Genomic DNA, 20882 nt, shown 5'->3' with positions numbered 1-20882 from the left:
TATAGCTTAAAATACTATCTGTTTAATTGCCAAATTCACGTCCCCAGCCCAGACCTTTTTTTTGAACTCCAACCTCTTCCTGCCATTGAGCCTTTGCACTAGCTGTTTCTTCAGACATCCTACCCTTCCTTTCTCATCTTTGCTCAATGTTGCCTTTTCACTGAAGCCTGTTCTGACCATGCTACTTAATACTGCAACCTGTCCCTTACCCCCTAACTTCAATATTCCCAACCCCCCCTTAATTTGTTCTATTCTTTGTCCATATCACATATCACCTAACATACTAGATAATTTACATATTTACTATGCTTATTATTTACTATTGTCTCCCCTTACTAGTATGTAAGCTCCATGAGAGCAGGGATCTGTTTTGTTTCCCGGTGTATCATAAGTGCCTAGAATAGTGCCTGGCACACAGTAGGGACTCAAGAAATATTTGTTGAATTGCTTTGATTCGAACTGAATTGAATTACGTATCTATGATGACAGTAGAGAAAGGCAGTTCCTGTACTGTCTCATCTAGATTTTATAGGTGAGGAAACCTTTTCGTTTCCTTTTTTTTCTTTGCAAATGGATCAGAATTTATAAGCCTCTGAGAATGGTGAATCATAACTGACATACTTTTAAGATAGAAGGGTATTTTTAAGTTAATTTGTTTAAAATGCAGTTAAGTAGGGCTGATTAACTACATTATCTTTGTTTTGTAAAATAGTTTACATTACCAGCTTCCTTCATCCCAAAGGAGACTAGTTTATTCTCTGGAGAAGGACAAGTTGCTCTGGAATCAGAGACACCAGACACAGAAGAGACGGGGGTAAGAAACAGGGCTGAAATGGAGACTGAATGGTGGCATGCGCAGCCCCTCTCCCGGGGAAGCCAGGCTCCACCCCTTCAATAGACCCCCACCCCAGTTTAACTCATCCCTTCATATATAATTTATTTGTATGAATGTTGTTAGTCTTGGCATCACTGAAAAGGTTATTTCCTATATTTTGAGTTTGTGTTTTTACATCTGATGCAATTGAGGATCTAAACGTTTCTGCTTTCCAAATTTCTAGTCAATTATCCAAATACCCCTCATTGTTTGTCATCCCCTTTCAACTGATTGTTTGTGCCAAACACATTCTGTACACCTACAGAGATGACCTTATTTAAATGGCATCATTCTATGAAATGGATACTATTATTTTCCCCCATTTTATAAATGAAGACACTGAAGATCTGAGGGGATAAATGATATGCCCAAGGTTGCACAGCTAAGCAGTTGAAATGCTGGATGGGTTAAACTGCTGGGACAGGAGCTGGGCTGTGTGTGCCATTCACATGTCTTTTAATTTCTCTGATGAGACATTTTTATGAAAATATATGTAGTTGATTTCAAAACACAGGTAAGTTTCCTCTATTTACCTTTATTTTTCTAAAAGTTTCTTTTCAAAATATGTATGTTGAAGCCCTAACACCCAATGTGATTGTATTTGGAGAAGGGCTTTTGGAAGGTAATTAGGGTTAGCTGAGGTCATGAGCGTGACCTTCATGATGGAATTAGTGCCCTTACAAGAAGAGACGCCAGAGAACAAACTCCCTTTCCCTCTCCCTCCGTTACTAATGGTCTGTTACTAACGGACCCTTAGTCTGTTTTGGTTGCTGTAAGAAAAATATCATAGACTGGGTGGCTTATAAATAGCACAAATTTATTGCTCACAATTTTGGAGGCTGAAAGTCCAAGATCAGGATAGCAGCACGGTCAGGTTCTGGTGAAAGCCCTCTTCTGGGTTGCAGACTGCCGACTTCTCCCTGTGTTCTCACATGATGGAAGGAGCTAGGGAGCCCACTGGGCTCTTTTTTTAAGGGCACTAATCTCATTCATGAGGGTTCCACCCCCCTGACCTAAGTGCCTCCCAATGCCCCACCTCTTAACTACTGTCAATTGGGTATTTGGGATTTCAATATATGAATTTGGAGGGGACACAAACACTCAGATCATTGCACACCCAAATTTATGTTTCTGACCCCAAACAGCACTTCAGACTCTTAATTCCAAGTGCATAATTGACTCTTGGATGTGTATTAGGCATCTCAAATATAACAAGTCCGTTTCTGAACCTGCTCTGTTTCCAGTATTTCCTGTCTCAGTAAATGGGAGCATCCAATTGCCCAATCAGAATCATCTTGACTCCTCAATCCCTCAGAAAATTCTGTCGGCTCTATCTTCAAAATATATCTTTTCTCATCACCTCCACTGCTACCACCTAATCCAGTTTACTATTTTCTTTCACAATGGATTATTGCACACTTGCATCCCCTACAGTTTATTCTCCAGATAGCACCCATATGACTTATGTTCTCACTATGATTTGCCTCAAGCAATACAGCATTCCTTGCTGGTCCATGCATATGCCCATCACTGCTCTCACCTCAGGGCCTTCGCCTTCTCTAAGATGCTCTTTCTCCAGATATAAATGTGGCTCATTTCCTGACTTCTATCAGGTCTCTGGTCAAATAGCATCTCATCAGAGGGATTTTCCTGAATTACCCTGTATAAAATAGCTCCCCACTTATAGCTGTTCTCTTTTGGATTGATTATATATTATCACTTCTTCCCCCCTCTTTACTAGTTTGATGTTAGATATTCTACTTCTGTTCTTTTAGTGGTTACCCTGAATGTTACAACATGCATTTTAAAAATTTTTTTAAATTAAGTTTTATTGGAGCATAGTTGCTTTACAATGTTGTGTTAGCTTCTACTGCACAGCAAAATGAATCAGTCATTCATATACATATATCCCCTCCCTTTTGTATTTCCCTCCCATTTAGGACACCACAGTGCATTAAGTAGAGTTCCCTGTGCTATACAGTAGGTTCCCCTCAGTTGTCTATTTTACACATAGTGTCAATAGTGTATATGTGTCAATCCCAATCTCCCAATTCCCCCCACCCCACCCCTTTCCCCCTTGGTATCCATACATTTGTTCTTTATGTCTGTGTCTCTATTTCTGCTTTGCAACATGCATTTTTTAGAAACTTTATTAAATTATGATACTCATACAGAAAAGTGCATATATAGAGATAAATATCTTAATGAGTTTTCAAAATTAAACGCGTCTGTGTAACCAGCTCATAGGTTAAGAACAGAAATTATAGCCGTCCAGAAGCGGTGGGTGCTCCCTTCCAGTCACTATCCTCTAAAAGGTAACTTCTAACACCATAGGTTAATTTCACCTGTTTTTGTACTTTATTTAAATAGAATTACGTGTATTCTTTTGCATCTGGCTTCTTTTGCTCAATACTATATTTGTGAGATTCATCAATATTGTTGTGTGTAGTTCTAGTCTTTATTTTCATTGCTGTGTGTACTCTATTGTATGATATAGCAATATTTATTTTCTCAGTCCACTGTTGATGGGCATTGGGTGGTTTCCAGTTTGGGAATAATATAAAGAATGTTCTATGAACATTCTAGTATATGTCTTTTGGTAAATACATGTATCCATTTGGTTATATACCAAAGGATAGGATTGCTGGATCATAATGTTCAGCTTCAGTAAATACTACTACCAAATGCTTTTCTGAAATAGTTGTATCAGTTTATACCCTCACCAAAAATACCTGAAATCTCTGGTCCTTAATCTTAATCGGGGTTAATTTATCAATTTTGTCCTTTATGTTTAGCACTTTTTATTCCATGTAATAAATCTATGCCCATTTCAAGGTTGTAAAAATACTCTCCTACTTTCTTCTAAAAAATTTTGTTTTATCTATCACATTTAGATTTGCAATCCATCAGGACTGATTTTTGTTTATGTTGTAAAGTAGAGGTTAATATAAAGGTCCAACTGACCCATCACCAACTTATTTAAAAGACCTTCTTTTCCTCCACCCTTGTCCTAAATTAGGTGATGGTCTATATGTAGGTCTGAATTTGGACTCTTGTTCCATTGTCAGTTTATCTATTCTTGCGCCAATACCTACCTCATTGTCTTAATTACTGATACTATAACTTTATAATAGGTTTTCATATTCAGTAATATAAGTCTACTGGCTAACAATATACATTTTCTACTTATCAGAATGTAATGTTAATGAATACCTCTACTCTCCTCTACAATAGTCCTTAGAGCACTTTAACTATGACACTTTAACTTAGAATACTTTAACTCAATTCACCCTCTTCCCAACCTCTATGCCATTGTTTTTGGATATTAAATCTTTTTTTTAACATCTTTATTGGAGTATAATTGCTTTGCAATGGTGTGTTAGTTTCTGCTTTATAACAAAGTGAATCAGCTATACATATACATATATCCCTGTATCTCCAAATCTATTTTTTTAACCTCACAAATTATTAAGATTTTTACTCTACATCATTAATGCTCATTTATAGTTACATATTTTTTTCTTTGTTCTTTGTTCCTTTTTGCACTTTTGTCCTTTTGTCTGGAATCATTTTCTTTCTGCCTAAAGTTCAGCCTTGAAAATTTTCTTTAATGTAGTCTGTTGGTGACAAACTCTCTCATTTTTTTTTTGTCTGAAAATGTCTTTATTTCTCCTTTATTCTTGAAAGATTTTTTTAAAATTCTGCATTGAATTCTGTGTTGTCAATTATTTCCTCACAACACATTGAAGATTTCATTCCACTGTCTTCTGGCTTCCATTATCGCTGATGATAAGTTAGCTGTCACAATGCTGCTTGTGCTAGTTATCAAAATTTGCCACTGTATTAATTAGGAATTTCTGCATAATAAGTAACTCCAAAGCTTAATGGCTTAAAAATATAAACATTTTTAAATCTCACATTTTTTAATGAGTCAGTAATTCAGAGGCTGCTTAGTTGGGAGGTTCTGGCTCAGAATTCAGTCAATATGAAGTTGCAGTAAGATGTCAGCTGAGATTGGAGTCATCCGAAGGCTTGGTTGGGGCTAAAGGATACACTTCCAAGATGGCTAACTCAAATGGCTGGCAAGTTCCTCAGAGCAAGCAATCAAAGAGTGTGCAAAGCAGAAGTGGCAATCTTTTGTGACTTAACTTCTGAAATCACATACTGTCACTTCCACCACATTCCAGTCTTTTTTTTTTTTTTTTTTTGCCACTCTGCATGGCATGTGGGATCTTAGTTCCAAGATGAGGGATCTAACCCACGCCCCCTGCAGTGGAAGCATGGAGTCTTAATCACTGGACTGCCAGGGAATCCCACATTTTATTCTTCAGAAGTTAGTCTGACTCACGTTCAAGGGGAGAGGGAGGAAGGAATGGGCATATTTTAAAACTACCACAGACACTTTTAAGATTTTCTCTTTGTCTTTAGTTTTTTTCAGTTTCACTATGATGTGTCTAGATGTGGATTTCTTTTTATTTAACTCATTAGAGAGTTATTTGGCTTCCTAAATCTGTGATCTGTTTGCCTTCACAGGTATTGAAAAATATTTAGCCATTATCTCTTCAAATACTCTCTCTGTCTCTCCTCTTAAATTTATGCTAGATCTTTTCACTGTAACATCTATGTCTCTTATTCTCTCTTCTATATATTTCATCCTTTTGTTTCTTAATGCTTCATTCTAGATAATCTCTTCTGACCTACCTTCCATTTCATTTATTCTCTATTCATCTATGTCTAATCTGCCATTATATGCATTCAATGAATTCTTAATTTTGTTAGTGTATTTGTTTGTCATAGAGTTTCTATTTAGTTTTTTTAAAATATATGTTTTATCACTTTTTATAGTTTCCAGGTATCTGCCAAAACTGTCTGCGTTATCTTTTATTTCTTTAAACAAAGAAAACATAAATTGTTTTATACTTTGCATCTGGTAATTCCAAAAGCAGTTGTCTTTGTAGATCTATTTCTGTTGTTTGTGTTTCTGCTGAAACACTCACTAGGAGTCTAGTTTCCCTGTGTACCAGCCTATCTTTAACTCTGTACTCACCATTTCTACGAAAACTTACATGTAGGAACAATCTAAGGCCTATAATTATAATGCTTTCCTCCAGACAGGATTTGTATTTGTTTTTGCCAGGCATCTGATAGCATCTCAGTCAGAGCCCACCTTAAACCAAAATCAAGACTTGGACAGGCAATTTGACCCTAGCCTGTAAATTCCCCTGAAGCTGTTCCACTTCCAATTCATTCTTCTCCTGAGTATATAGCCCTTTGGGGTCCCAGTTATTATACAGAGGGTCTTCTATTTCACTCCCCACACACTGTATTTTATTTATTTTTTCTTCTTTGAAGTGAAAAATTATCATTTTCCAGTTAGGTAAATACCCTCAGCAAAGGCATCTTCCAAGTCATATCATGTCCCTGGATCCTGGCTTTCCAGCTTTTGGTCTGGCAATTCCCTAATATCATGCCATCTCTTAGACAGCTTGCTATGGGCTGAATAGCATCCCCCTAAAATTCAGATGTTGGAATCCTAACCCCCAGTACTTCAGAATTTGACTGTATTTAATCACATATTCAAGTGATTAAGCTTGGTCACTTTAAAGAGGTGATTAATTTAGAATGAGGCATTGGGGTATACTCTAATCCAATCCAATCTTCTATAAGGAGATTTTAAGAAGTGTCCTTATAAGAAGAAGAAAATTGGACACATAGAGAGACACTAGGGGCATGAAAGCACACAGAGGAAAGACCATGTGAGGTCATAGGGAAAAGGGAGCCATTTGTAAGCCAAGGAGAATGGCTTCAGGAGAAACCAATCCTGCTGAGACCTGGATCCTGGGCTTTTAGCCTCCAAAACTGTGAGAAAATAAATTTCTGTTATTTAAGCCACCTAGTCTGTGGTATTTTGTTGTAGCAGCTCTAGCAAATTAATACATTCCTTTAAGAACTTCACATACTCTGCATGTATTCCAGAGTTTTTTAAATTTGATTGTTGTTTCCTGAGGTGGGTTGATATAAATATGCTAGCCCACTGTTACCAGAAAGAGGAACTCCAGTCATCGCCTATCCCCCTCTCCGCACGCTGCCTCCTTTTTCTTCATAACCCTTACCATCACTTGGGGGATTATCTCTTTATTTTTCTATTTATCGTGGGCTGAAGAAAAGTGCACAACCTAAAAGTTGCATGTTAAGTTTTATTTGGGGAACTTGCTGAGGACTATAGCCTGGGAGACAGCCTCTCAGATAGCTCTGAGGAACTGCTTTGAAGAGGTAAGGGAGGAGCCAGGATACATAGGATTTTTTGCTGAAGAAAGACATGTAGTCAAACATAAAAAGATTACTGTTAATCTACAGACGTCTCAAAAAAACTTAATGATTTTAGTGCTTTTCTATGTATGGGAAGATGCAAGAGTCTGGGCTCAATGAAATTACTCCTTAGATACGTATCTTAACTATCTAGGACCAGTATCCAGAGTGCAGAGTGTTTCCTCTTTGTCTCCATCCTGAATTCCCCTCTCAGTGAGGGCTGCAGTGGCTGATGGCTTGATGTCAGGCAATTTGTTGTTTACTGGAATGGCAGGCAATATTCCCTTTCTACATTATTATTATCTATTTAATTTTGCCAGAATTAAGATCCAAGAAAGCAGGACTGCTTTTTGATAACTGGTATCTCCCCAGAGCCTGTAACAATGTGTGGCAGATCTAGGCACTCAGAAGATAGTTGAATAAATGAATGAATGAACGACAGAGAAAGGGCTTCCCCACCAGAAGAGCTGGGCGGGCCACCTAGTCTCTTGGGACCACAGTCAGGAAACGCAAGCGGTCCGCCTGGGTGGCCGCTGACCAGGTTCTGGCAGCCCTGGGGGCACGCGTGCCGTGGGGGAATCCGGCAGAGTCCGGGTTCCGGGTTTTCGGGAGCGCCTGCCTCCCTGGAGAGGGCGGGGCCCTCGCGGCTCCCCGTGGGCGGAGCGGGCGGCCAGGCGTGCTGAGCCGCCGGAAGAAGGGCGGGCGCCGGGGTCTGTGGCTGTACCGCAGCATCGGGGGCCGCACCCCGAACCCGCCAGGGCTCGGGCGAGAGCGACCCGGGGCACGGGCAAAGGCGACGGCGCGCCGGGAGGGTGGAGGCGCCGGGACACCCGGGCTGCGGCCCAGGAGGCTGGGCGCCGGTGGGCCTGGCTGCTGCCGCCGGGCCGGCATCAAAGCAGCGGCCGGCGAGCTGTATCCTCGCCCGGGTCTGCGGGAAGCCGGTTCTGGGCACCCCTCGCATTGCGGCCCCCAAAGCCCCGTTCCCGGGGGTGCGGCCGGGAAAGGATACCTTGGAGGGGCGGTGGGTTCACCTGGTGCCGCAGCACCCGCCCTAGGCCGCCTCTCGGGAATTTGGAAAAGATTCCCCGGTCCCGTCCGGAGGCCGATAGTCCTCTGAGCTTCCGAAGGAAGCCTGCGTGAACGTTGGGCGTTTTTAAAAGAATCATTGTGTTGGGTGGGGATGTGGTCTGTCTGTAAAAGGCCGGGAAAGAACAAAATCTGTTACCCACGGCCCTTCTCTAAAGAGACACCCTCTGGAGCTGAAAGCCTCAAGAACGGGCTCTCTCACGCCCCCATCTCTCGTCCTGCCAGCGTCCAAGGCCGGTCTGGTGAGTAGGAAGCTAAGCTGCCTGTGTCTGCAAGTCTCTAAGTCCGAGGGAGGCACTTCTGGGAGCAGTGAGAAGGGGCATCTCGAAATGAAGCTTCTCTGTTTTTAACCATTTCATAAGATTCGAAAGTTTCCTCACTTTGGTAACAAGCCGTTTTACTCTTTATTTATTCAGGGTTAGGATATTTTCCTACATGCTCCTATCCATAGGTGGCAACTCCTTTCTCTGCATCAGTCACAGCTGAAAACAAGAAGAAGCCAAACACCCTGCCCCACAAACTCCAAAAAGTTAGGCCGGCTCCCTTTCCAGGGAGCTAGGACTAGGACTGTTCTTGGGGCCAGGATACACTGGACCTGGTCGCTGTGGAGGCACATGTTCAGATGCCAGGGGGTTCGATGAGATGATGAATTTGGGCTGTTTCCAAATTTTCCTGCTACGAACAGTTATGCAATAGTCCTCATTATATTCAAAGTACTATATTTCCTCCATTTGAAGACATACCCCTCTCCCCCAGTTGAACGTTTCTGAAAGCAAGATGTATCTTAACCCAGAGGTTAAAAGGACTTGCCAGCTGCTGGGCATCCACGTGGGTGGTGCTGTGTCTGTCACTACTTGCCTGTGTGAAAACACAGCCATGTGATTATTCCATCAGTTGAGATACTTGAACTTTAAATTCAGATCTGTAATTGTTTTTAAAAAATAATTTTAAAAGGTAATGCTATGATTGAAACATTAAAGCAAAAGATTTTTTTAAAATTATTAGCACCTTTAATTACTATTTATTTTATTTTATTTTGGCTGTGTTGGGTCTTCGTTTCTGTGAGAGGGCTTCTTCTAGTTGCGGCAAGCGGGGGCCACTCTTCATCGCGGTGCACGGGCCTCTCACTGTCATGGCCTCTCTTGTTGCGGAGCACAGGCTCCAGACGCGCAGGCTCAGTAGTTGTGGCTTACGGGCCTAGTTGCTCCGCGGCACGTGGGATCTTCCCAGACCATGGCTCGAACCCGTGTCCCCTGCATTAACATGCAGATTCTCAACCACTGCACCACCAGGGAAGCCCAAAGCAAAAGGTTTTTAATAATGTCTATGAAGGTACTATATTCCCAACATTGTTACAGCCCTATGAAGTACATTTATTATCTGCATTTTCTAGATGATGAGACTGAAGCTCAGAGAACTGAAGTGTCTTAGAGCTTTGAAGTGCAAGTGTCAGGATTCTAACCCAAGCTATCTGGTTTCTAAGCTTGCCCTCTTAACTCCCAAGTCTGTATCCAGGCAGAAGATGCATGCAGCTTACAAGGAAGGATGTCAGGGCAGGGACTGTGTATGTTTGTGTATCCTTGGTGTTTGTGTGTCATTGGCTGTTTATGAAAGTGTGTATAGAACTGGAAATTAAAGCCACATCCAAAGCACCAGTTATACTTATTTCCACATTGATGCCACATCTTTGTTTTTGGATCTTTTGCAGTTTTAAATATATTTCTGCAAGCTCTGGAGTTCTAGCTGTGTGATCAGTTTTCTGGATCCCTCCTCTCCTGCCTTTTGCTCCTCTAGAAGAATATGAAGAGGCATGTACTCAGACCTGCTCAACCGGCCGCCTCCCAAGCAGGCAGTACTTAATTTCAGAAAGGAGTCACTTTTTCAGACCTGTTCAAGCCACATTAGCCTCTAGGAGCCCCCAGGTTCTGGTGCCGCAGGGACACGCCAAAGTCCTGAGGGCAGGAGATTGTGATCAGAGGAGGACCATACAACTGTGAGGCGTCTCAGCAGAGGCTCTGGCAGTGTCCTCCCCAGAAGTGGACAAGGCCAGTCGGGTGGCATCATCATGCTACAGCAGCTCCTGATTACCCTGCCCACTGAGGCCAGCACCTGGGTGAAGTTGCACCATCCACAGAAGGCCAAGGAAGGGACGCCCCTGTGGGAGGACGTGACCAAGATGTTTGAAGGAGAAGGTGAGAGAGGCTGATGGAGGGAGGGGATGGAAGTAGAGGAAGGGGTCTCAGTTTGCTTGCAGAAAGATAGGTACACACGTCATTGAGGTGTCTCTAGGGGAGAAAATTGGAGGAAAGGAGGTCCTTGGGGCTCATGCTTATGGCTTTGGGGAAGGGGATAGCTGTGAGAGAAAATGTTGGGCTCTGAGCACTGGATCTTTGCGACACGTGTGCCATGCCACTCCCATCTCGTGTCCTCGAATAAACACAGGACAGGAAGACAGAATTCAGGGTGTTCCCCACCAGCGGCTCCCAAGTGTGTAAGTGTGACTCAGACGTTGGGGTCAAAGGTTTCTACTTTCTTAAGCCCTCCAGTGGTTTTCCTTCACAAGTTTCAGTCATTTTAACCCCAAACCAATATTTTTTTCTTTCTTTTCATCTCCTGCCAGGAAGAAGGAATGACATGCTTAGTAACTCTCTTTTTACCTTGAAATATATGAGTTCAGTGGGAAACATAACCAAGATTACACAGTATTTGGTGGTTGGGTCAGAATAGATGGGTGGACAGAGGAATTTGTATGTCTCATGTGGTCTCTTAGTTCGTACCTATAACATTTCAAATCCAGCTTGTATTTGTTATATTCTAGCTCTGTCAGGCAGGGGACTTTGCTAAGCATCTTGATGGATGGAAAAATGAATAATGATCTCTAATTCTAATTATTAGTTGATGGAGATAGACACATACTCAGATCAAAAGAATAGAAAGTAGCCTAAATACATTCTATGGTAAAATTCTTTTGGAAGACAAGAGACAGGAAACATTCTTCTGATTGTACTTATCAGAGAAAATTTCACAAAGCAGATAGCATTGAATTGGGCCTTAAAAGATGTCTAAGTTTTTTTTACGGAAGAATTGAGGAAAAGATACAAAAGTGGGTACCTTGAAGAGTGGTTCAGAGAATGGAGACTGTTCTAGTCTAACTAAGGGTTAAGAATGTGGTCACTGGGCTTCCCTGGTGGCGCAGTGGTTGAGAATCTGCCTGCCAATGCAGGGGACACAGGTTCGAGCCCTGGTCTGGGAAGATCCCACATGCTGCGGAGCAACTGGGCCTGTGAGCCACAATTACTGAGCCTGCGCGTCTGGAGCCTGTGCTCCGCAACAAGAGAGGCCATGATAGTGAGAGGCCCGCGCACCGCGATAAAGAATGGCCACCGCTTGCCACAACTAGAGAAAGCCCTCGCACAGAAACGAAGACCCAACACGGCCAAAAATAAATAAATAAATAAAAGAGTGTTTAAACAAAGAAGCATTTAAAAAAAAAAAAAAAAAAAGAATGTGGTCACTGTATGGGTCCCACAGATAAAGGATGGTGGTTAGAGGAAACTAATGCTGGGAAAATGTGCTTCAGGCAGATTATAGAGTGCCTTGAAGTCCATGGGAGGTGTTTGTATTTTTCTTTCTTGTCGGGAACCTTTGAACAAAGGAGTGGCCTGGTAGGTCTGTGCTTTTAGACCAGCACTGGCCATTGGGAAACGTTAATGCCCAAAGCAATGCCCTGCAGATCCTCCTCATTAAGGAGGCTCCAGTCTGCTCTTGAGTTGCTCTGAATGTCCCTCTGTGAATGTTTTGAGAGGGGGGCCATATTCAGCAGATCTACAGGCAGTTTTTCTATTTGGGGGATTTGGGGAGATGCAAACTTTCTGGCTCTTTTCCTTCCTCAGCTCTGCTATCTCAGGATGCTGATGAGACCCAAGGAGAAAGTTTAAAGGATGAAGTGACTCCTGGGGCCCTGACAAGAGACTCCCAGGTGGGTTGAAGTTTTCTGTCACTTTCTTGACATGCTTTTTGGTTTTTAAGATTATAACTTGCCCTTTTCTGGGGAGTTGGGGTATATTGAGGCTAACGAATTTCACCCAGGGAACTCAGTGCAAGTTAGTCTTTTACAGAAAACTGGGCTGCAGTGGCAGCAGTTTCCTTACTCATAGAAAACGCTTGTTTCTAACCAACATCTAGATCTAATGTTGTGTGAATTTTTGTAGAGAAAGCAAAATGAGTGATATAATTCTAGCCCCTAAAAACTTGGGACCTAAGATAAACCTCAATTTTGAAAAACTAATAAATTTATTTATTTATTTATTTTTGGCTGCATTGGGTCTTTGTTGCTGCGTGTGGGCTTTCTCTAGTTGGGGCGAGCGGGGGCTACTCTTCGTTGCAGTGTGCGGGCTTCTCATTGCGGTGGCTTCTCTTGTTGTGGAGCACGGGCTTTAGGCGCGTGGGATTCGTGGGCTCTAGAGCGCAGGCTCAGTAGTTGTGGCTCACGGGCTTAGTTGCTCCACGGCACGTGGGATCTTCCCGGACCAGGGATGGAACCCATGTTCCCTGCATTGGCAGGCAGATTCTTAACCACTGCGCCACCAGGGAAGTCCGATAAACCTCAATTTTTATGAGTATTTCATACTCAAAAACAAACTTAATGAGAATAAAGTTTTGACATTTTTAGTGAGGTACATCTATCACTTCATGAGGTGGCCCTTAGAATAGTGTCTGGAGCAGAGGTCAAACTGCAGCCAAAGACGTGAGTAGAGAAGAAATGGTCAGGCCACAGAGCATACACATTAGACAGGCTGCACGGTTACAACAGGGTGTGGAAACGGTGTCCTTACCACCTGGTAGAAGGATAGGTGAAACAGAAGGAAAACTGTAGAATAAACGAGAAAGGAAGACTGTTAAAGAGGAGATGTTATTCGAGGACAGGAGAGTTTTAGGTGAGAACTTGGGTTCTGAAATTAGATGGTACAGGATTTGAACTCATCTCCTGTATTTACTTGCTTGGTGATTTTTTTAGCTGTTTACAATCCCAGTTTCCTCTGTTAATTCAGATGCTAGCACCTTTTAGGATTGAAATGTATTCCAGGGTTATTTCTGGTAATATGGAAGAAGTAATAATATTCTAATTATTTGAAGAGGTATCTTATATCTACATTCCACTTATCTGGAATTCTTACCACCTGACATTTGTCAAAAACTGGTGGGATTCTTAGCACTGGGATAAGATTAAATTTCTTAAAAGTGAGTTGTAATTTACATATAGGAAAATACACTTAAGAGAGTACATAGTTCTATTTTGACGTATGTTTATACCATGTAACCAAATCAAGATATAGAGCATTTCCACCATCTCAGAATGTTCCCTTGTGCCCCTTTCCAATTAAAACTCTGTTTTACCCCCAGTAGAGAGTACATGGGATCTCTGCATTATTTCTTACAACTGCATGTAAATCTACAATTAAAATTATATAATAAATCTGTAATCTCAAAATAAAAAGTTTACTTTAAAAAAGAATCTAAAAAAAAATTTATACGCTGCAATGGTTAGGTATAGTGCTCTACAAATGTCAGTTAGGTTAAGTTGGTTGATAGGTTGTTCAAATCTATATCCTTGATGAATTTTTGTCTACTTGTTCCATCATTTACTGAGTGGAGTGTTAAAATCTCTAATTATTATGATTTCATCTGTATCTCCCTTTAGATCTGTCAACTGTGCTTTATTTATTTTGAATTCTGTTATCAGGTGCATAAACACATAGGATTGTTGTCTTCTTGATGGACTGACCATTTATCATTACGAAATGTCTCATCTTTATGCCTCATAATATTTTTTTTCCTAAGCCCACTTTGTCTGATTTAACATAGCTCCTCCAGTGTTTTTAGTTATTGTTGGTATAGGATAGCTTTTTCTCATTCTTTTACTTTCTTTTTAAAATTTTATTTATTTATTTATTTTTGGCTGCGTTGGGTCTTCATTGCTGCGCCCGGGCTTTCTCTAGTTGTGGCGAGTGGGGGCTACTCTTCATTGCGGTGCGCGGGCTTCTCATTGTGGTGGCTTCTCTTGTTGTGGAGCATGGGCTCTGGGGTGCGTGGGCTTCAGTAGTTGTGGTTTGTGGGCTCTAGAGTGCAGGCTCAGTAGTTGTGGCGCACGGGCTTAGTTGCTCTGCGGCATGTGGGATCTTCCCGGACCAGGGATCAAACCCGTGTCCCCTGCATTGGCAGGTGGATTCTTAACCACTGCGCCACCAGGGAAGTCCCTCATTCTTTTACTTTTAACTTATTTGTGGCTTTATATTTAAAGTGTGACCTTCTTAAATATAGCTGGGTTGTGCTTGCTTAGTACATTTACAGTTACATAATCATTGATGTGGTGGGATTTAAGTGTATATTCTTGTTCTTTGTTTGCTGTTTGTCAAATCTATTCTTTTGTTTCTTTGTTCCTCTCCTGCCTTCTTTTGGATTGTGCAGTTTTTTTAGTATTCTATTTTATGTCCTCTAATGACTTTTTTAGCTGTACTTCTTTCATTTGTTTTTAGTGGTTGCTCTAGCTATTACAATATGCATTTTTTACATGTCACAGTTGAATTACTACTATACTGTTTCACATATAATATGAAAGCTTTATTTTCCCATTTACTCTTCCCATTCTTTGTGTATTGTCATCATGCTTTTCACTTTACATCTTATACACCCCATAATACATTGTTCTTATTTTTGCTTTTAACAGTAAATTGTCTTATAAGAAATTAAGAAAACGAAAAAAAACGAGCCTTTCATCTTTGCACACATTTACCAATTCAAGCACTTTTCATTCCTTCCTTTAGTTCCAAGTTTTTTTTTTTAACTTTTGAGTTTTATTTTATTTATTTTTTATACAGCAGGTTCTTATTAGTTGTCTATTTTATACATATTAGTGTATATATGTCAATCAGTATCTCCCAATTTATCCCACCACCAAGTTCTAAGTTTCTAACTGACATTATTTCCCTTCAGCCTAAAGAATGTCATTTAGCATTTCCTGTAGTGGGGGTGTTCTGATGATGAATTCTCACAGCTTTGGTGATCTAAAAATGTCTTTATATGGTCTTCCTATTTGAGAATCTTTTACTGAATATAGAATTCTAGGGTGACTGTTTTTTCTTTTAAGCACTTTAAAGATGTTCCATGATTTTATGGCTTGTATTGTTTCAGATGAGAAGTCAGCTTTTATTCTTATTCTTTCCCCAGATGTGACATGTCTTTCTGTTTGTTCCTTTGTTTTATACCAACTTTTCTTGTTTTTTTGTTCCTCCTTTCCTACCTTTTTTTCACTACTTTTATGTTCTTCCCTTTTATCTTTGCTCTTCAGCAGTTTTAATGGTGTGCATAGACATGATATTCTCTGAATTTCTTTTCCCCACCATGGAGGGTTTGCTGGCTTTTGGATTTGTGGGTTGATTTTTTACTCAAATTTGGAAATTTTTCAGCCTTTATTTCTTCAGATATTTTTATCTGCTCATTCTCTCTTCTCCTTCTTAGATTCTAATTACATGTATATTAGACTACTTGATATTATCCCAGGTTTTTTTGTTTTTTTTGTTTTTCTTTTTCTCTCTTGGTGCTTCCATTTGAATACTATCTGTTGACCTGTGTTTAAGTTTCACTGATTTTTGTCTTCATCAGGGTCCGTCTGTTGTTAAGCCCATCCAGTGGATTTTTCAGATATTGTATTTTTCACTTATAGAATTGTCTTTTAGTTCTTTTTTAGCATTTCTATCTCTCTCCTCAATTAACCCCACATTTTCCACCTATTCTATCCGTATTTTATTCTAAATTCTTCAACATTTATTTTTTTAATAAATTTATTTATTTATTTATTTATTTTTGGCTACGTTGGGTCTTCATTGCTGTGTGCAGGCTTTCTCTAGTTGCGGGGAGTGGGGGCTACTCTTCCTTGTGGTGCGCAGGCTTCTCGTTGTGGCGGCTTCTCTTGTTGTGGAGCACGGGCTCTAGGGCGCGTGGGCTTCAGTAGTTGTGGTGCACGGGCTTAGTTGCTCTGCAGCATGTGGGATCTTCCTGGACCAGGGCTTGAACCCGTGTCCCCTGAATTGGCAGGCAGGTTCTTAACCACTGCGCCACCAGGGAAGCCCTCTTCAACATATATTTTAATAATTTCTTTAAACTTCTTTTCTGCTAATTCCAATGACTTGGTTACCTAGGTGTTTGCTTCTTATGTTTTTATTTTCTTGATTATAGGTCAGAAATTCCTCCTTCTTTGTATGTCTAATAATTTTTTATTGTAGTTCAGATATTGTGTATAAAAGAATAGTGGAGGATGAAATATGCATAGGTAGGTCCGTTTCTCCATCAGCCTGGAAGGACGTTGGTGTTGAGGTGAATAACTATCATGGTTTCCAGTTCTTTGACAAAACCTCAGATGCATGGCCTCCTGGCCAAGCATCTGCTATTTCATACTCTTAGAGCATTCATTGTATCCCTGGGGGTTGCAGCTTTCTACAGGATTGCTTTGGCTGAACCAAGAAAGAAGGCATATGCAGATTTCTACAGAAATTGTGGTTCCATGAAAAATTGTGAGGCAATGAGGAAGGCTGGTATCTTTCAGAGTACAAAGTGATTTTAGATTGTAAAGAATTTCTTTGGGTTGAGTTGCATGAAGTTTGTCACTGACCTGTGTTCCTGAACTATGAAACATGAATATCTGGGCTAAGGAATAATTTCTCTTGTTAAATAAACAATTAACAAATAAAGATATATATGGATAGATAGATACATAGATATAGTCTGTTTATTTCTTTTGTCTGTTCCATTTATTTACAGAAGACTCTAAGCCTTTTCCTCTGACTGGTGGTTAAGGTGAGGGACTGATTATTCATATTTTTCCTAGAGCTGTGGCTGAGCTCTCGCTGAGATACACTTTAATTTGATTGAGTTCACTTCTGATTAACCCAACTAGCAGTGCCCCATGCCACCACTGCTGAGGGGCCGATCCTTTTTACCTCTTCAGTACTTGAGCTAGGGAGGGGTTAGACCACAGTTCCAGACAGTTTTGTTCTTCTTGCATTAAACTCCAGCAGGGCCCCAGAATTTCAACTCAGCAGAGATGCACTGGTCTTTGTGACAATAAGTGCTAAAAGCCTCTCTCTTCCCTCCCCCAGGCCCTCTGATCTCATCTCCTTGCATTCCCCTTCACTAGCCCACCTCCAGCAATGCTGGCTACTCTCCTGTTCCTCAGACAAGCCAAGGACACTCTCACCTCAGGTCCTTTGTCCCCATCTGGAAGGCTCTCCCCTCAGATTTCCATGTGGCTCTTCCTCACTGAGTTCATGTCTCTGTTCAAATATCACCCTTTTAGGAAGGCCTTCCCCAGCCACCCTATGTGAAAGATCCTCCCCATCCTCACTGTGGCTGTCCCTGTTCCCCTTATCCTGCTTAATTTTTTTCTAAGACATATATGACCATCTGTCCTTCTGTATGTTTAATTATTTATGGTAGTCTCCGAGAGTCACCAAACAGATCCAGAGGAGGCTCCCAGTAAAACTAGTTTAGAATCTCTCAGAATTTAGAATACTGTAAGAACATCTTTGATCTTGATGGAGGTGGTCTCAGACTGAAAAGGAATATATTTGATATTCTAGGAACTGTTGACCTTCAAGGACATATCTGTGGACTTCACCCAGGAGGAGTGGGGGCAGCTGGCCCCTGCTCACCGGAATCTGTACCGGGAGGTGATGCTGGAGAACTATGGGAACCTGGTCTCAGTGGGTAAGCATGGGTTACACATACGTCCAGAAACCTGCCCATTACAGGACAGTCACTATTCCTAAATTATTAAATGCTGTAGATTCCCTGGAGCCTGGCCTTGGGTTCTGTGTTGGAGATAGATGTCTCATTCCTTTGAAAATCAAGCCAGAGCGTACCTGAATCTCCTCCCTTGGGGGAACAGTTTTACTTTGTAGAGTGAGAACAGAAAAACATGCTGTGGTGCCCCTTTCTGTTTTCAGAGACCCTAAGTACCAGAGGATTGGAACTACATTCCAGGGATGGTTCTTAGACCTCAGCATAAATATTCATACCCTTTTTTTCACTCCATAAGTAGGATGTCAACTTTCCAAACCTAGTGTGATTTCCCAGTTGGAGAAAGGAGAAGCGCCATGGATGACAGAGAAAGAAGGCCCAGGAGATCCCAGTTCAGGTGAGACCAAGGCAGATGGTGCCTTTCAATATGTAGGCCAGAGTGCCCAGCATCTTCCCAGGCTGTGGGAAGGCTGAGAGGGTGGACAGGCATGCACTGAACCCGATTTTACCCCTCCCTTTGCACCCCTTTCCTTCACCTAACCTTGCAAAAGTCTCTGAAGTTGGAGGGAAAAGAAGTCTTCTCTTCATTAAGGTTAAACTTGATTTTCCTTCTTTCTTCAGTATCCTAAAGTCTGCCAATCGAAAGCTCCTTTCCCTAAGCAGTCAGATGTACGTGGTCTCTCCTCAAAGAAAACAGATCTCTTTTCAGGACTCTCACTGCATTCTACAAATCTTTAATCTTCTCTCTTGCATTTTATTTCTACTTTTCACCAACTTTTCAGTTTACAATCCTAGCTTTGATTCTCACTCTCCCTTTAACTCAAGTATCTTTATTTATTGTAATAACTATTTTATGGAAAGTCCTGCAAGAGAAATTACCACAGGATTCCTTCTCATCAAATCCAATGGTTTTTAACAGTCTCCTTAAACTTTGCTTTTATTATGAAATATTTTAGATATTCAGAAAGGCATAGAGAACATTATAATAAATTCCTATGTAGCTTCCACCTAGATTAAGAAATAAAACAGAGTTTAAGCCCCGCTATTCCCCTCCTACCTTTTGAAACAACCAACTCTTCTGAGTTTAAATATTTTCATTTGTATATGTATCTTCATACTTGTATTGCATGTGTTTATCCCCAAGCAGTATATAATACTGTTTTGCATGTTCTTATTCTTTAAATAAATGGTATATATACTTTTCCACTTGCTTTTCTCATTCAACACCGTTGATATTTATCCATATTGTTCTGGTTCATTCATTTCTGTTGAATTAATAAAGCACAATTTATCCATTTTCCTGTTGATAGACATTTGTACTGTTTCTAAATTTGGGGATTACAAAGATACTGGAGTAAAACTTTGTGTAAAACTTCTCGTGTTTCTCTGACATATTTGATAGAAGCAGACTTGTTGGGTCACCTTCATTTTGCTAGGTTTTACAAAATTGTTCTTCAAACTAGTTGCACCAATTAGTACTCCTATCAGCAGGTTTTGAGAGGTTCCAGAACTCAGCATCTTTGTCAACACTTGTCATTGTCAAAGTTTCACATTTTTATAAATTCAGTGGGTGAATATCTTGTTGGTTTTTTTCATTTTCCTGATTACTAATAAGAGGGAGCATATTTTTCATGTTTATTGGCCATCTATTCAGGATTCCTTTTCTGTAAATTACTTGTTTATATCCTTTGTGAATTTTTATATTATCTTTTTTCCTTATTGATTTATAGAAAAAATATATATATTATTTTATATCTTTAAGATTTTGATTTTCATACTTAGGTTAAATCTGAATTTATTTTCTATGTAGTATGAAGTGAGGCTCTAGTTTAACTTTTTACATTTGGATAATCAGTCCAAGAGCCAATTATTGAATAGTTAATGCCACTCTGTCACCTGCCAAGTTTCTAATGCCAGGCTGTCTTAATTACTATATTTCACAGTGAGACTTAATATCTTGTTCTTCAAAATTGTCCTGGCTATTGTTAGCCCCTTGCTTTTCCATATGAATTATATAATGAGTGCATCAATTACACACACACACACACACACACACAATACTCTGGTGGTATTTTGATTGGAATAGAATTGAATTTATAGATCAATTTGGGAGGGAATTGATATTATGATATTGAGTCCTACTGTCCAGGAACGTGGTATATTGCTCCACTTACTGATATTTCCTAATTTTTTAAAATAAAGGATTTTCCCCCATAAAAGTCTTGTACCCATTGCACATCTTTTGTCAGATTTATCCTGAAGAACTTATATTTTATTGCTATTTTATTTTATTTTTTTGGCCACCCTGCACAGCTGGTGGGATCTTGGTTCCCCAACCAGGGATCGAACCCGGGCCCTTGGCAGTGAGAGCACGGAGTCCTAACCACTGGACCGCCAGGGAATTCCCTGCTATTTTAAATGGTATAATTTTTTTCAATTATGTTTTCTCTTTTTTGCTAGTGTATAATAACATAACTGGTTTTGATCTTCTAGCCAGCCACCTTGTTTCACTCTGTTATTAATTCCAATAATTTGTACATTCTCCTGGGTTTTCTCTTTTTCAACTTATAATAATAATAGCTACCATGAATGTTCTTTCCCTGCCTCTGGATGAAATCTCAGAGAGGTCCCATAGGTGGTCCAGTCCCTTTAAATGATAAGAACAGTCTGATTTTAGTGAAATGTGTAATTCAGTATAATAATAAAAACTCCCAACTTCAAAGTTATATCTTCTCTCCTCCCCTAGCTTGGGCCTGCTTCAGCTTGGATACCGAATTGGGAAGGGGTCATAGATGGCCTGTTCTCTCTTCCCCTATCT

General features: G+C 40.5%; 1 protein-coding gene across 6 annotated transcripts in view; it reads left to right on the top strand.

Annotated features, from left to right (window-relative positions):
* The first annotated feature begins 1325 nt into the window (after positions 1–1325).
* Positions 1326–20882, top strand: part of ZFP69 (ZFP69 zinc finger protein) — a 34980-nt gene continuing 15423 nt past the window's right edge. The window contains exons 1-7 of one of the 6 annotated variants that reach the window (XR_014257497.1): positions 1326–8511; positions 9978–10461; positions 12163–12248; positions 17087–17122; positions 17905–18031; positions 18366–18461; positions 20378–20485. Coding sequence is in view for 5 of the 6 variants with exons in the window: in XM_082441491.1 (XP_082297617.1) it covers positions 10335–10461; positions 12163–12248; positions 17905–18031; positions 18363–18461; positions 20378–20485 (547 nt within the window). In the remaining variant the exon portion in view is untranslated. Of the gene's footprint in view, positions 8512–9977; positions 10462–12162; positions 12249–17086; positions 17123–17904; positions 18032–18362; positions 18462–20377; positions 20486–20882 lie in introns of all 6 variants that reach the window. The other 5 variants (XM_082441491.1, XM_082441484.1, XM_082441485.1 and 2 more) reach the window with 5 other exon arrangements.

The sequence above is a fragment of the Balaenoptera physalus genome (genome assembly GCF_965194825.1).
Source record: "Balaenoptera physalus genome assembly, chromosome: 1".
In the NCBI taxonomy this organism is placed as follows: Eukaryota; Metazoa; Chordata; class Mammalia; order Artiodactyla; family Balaenopteridae; genus Balaenoptera; species Balaenoptera physalus.
Note: the sequence above shows the minus strand (reverse complement) of the source record. Positions and strands in the feature narration are given on the sequence as shown.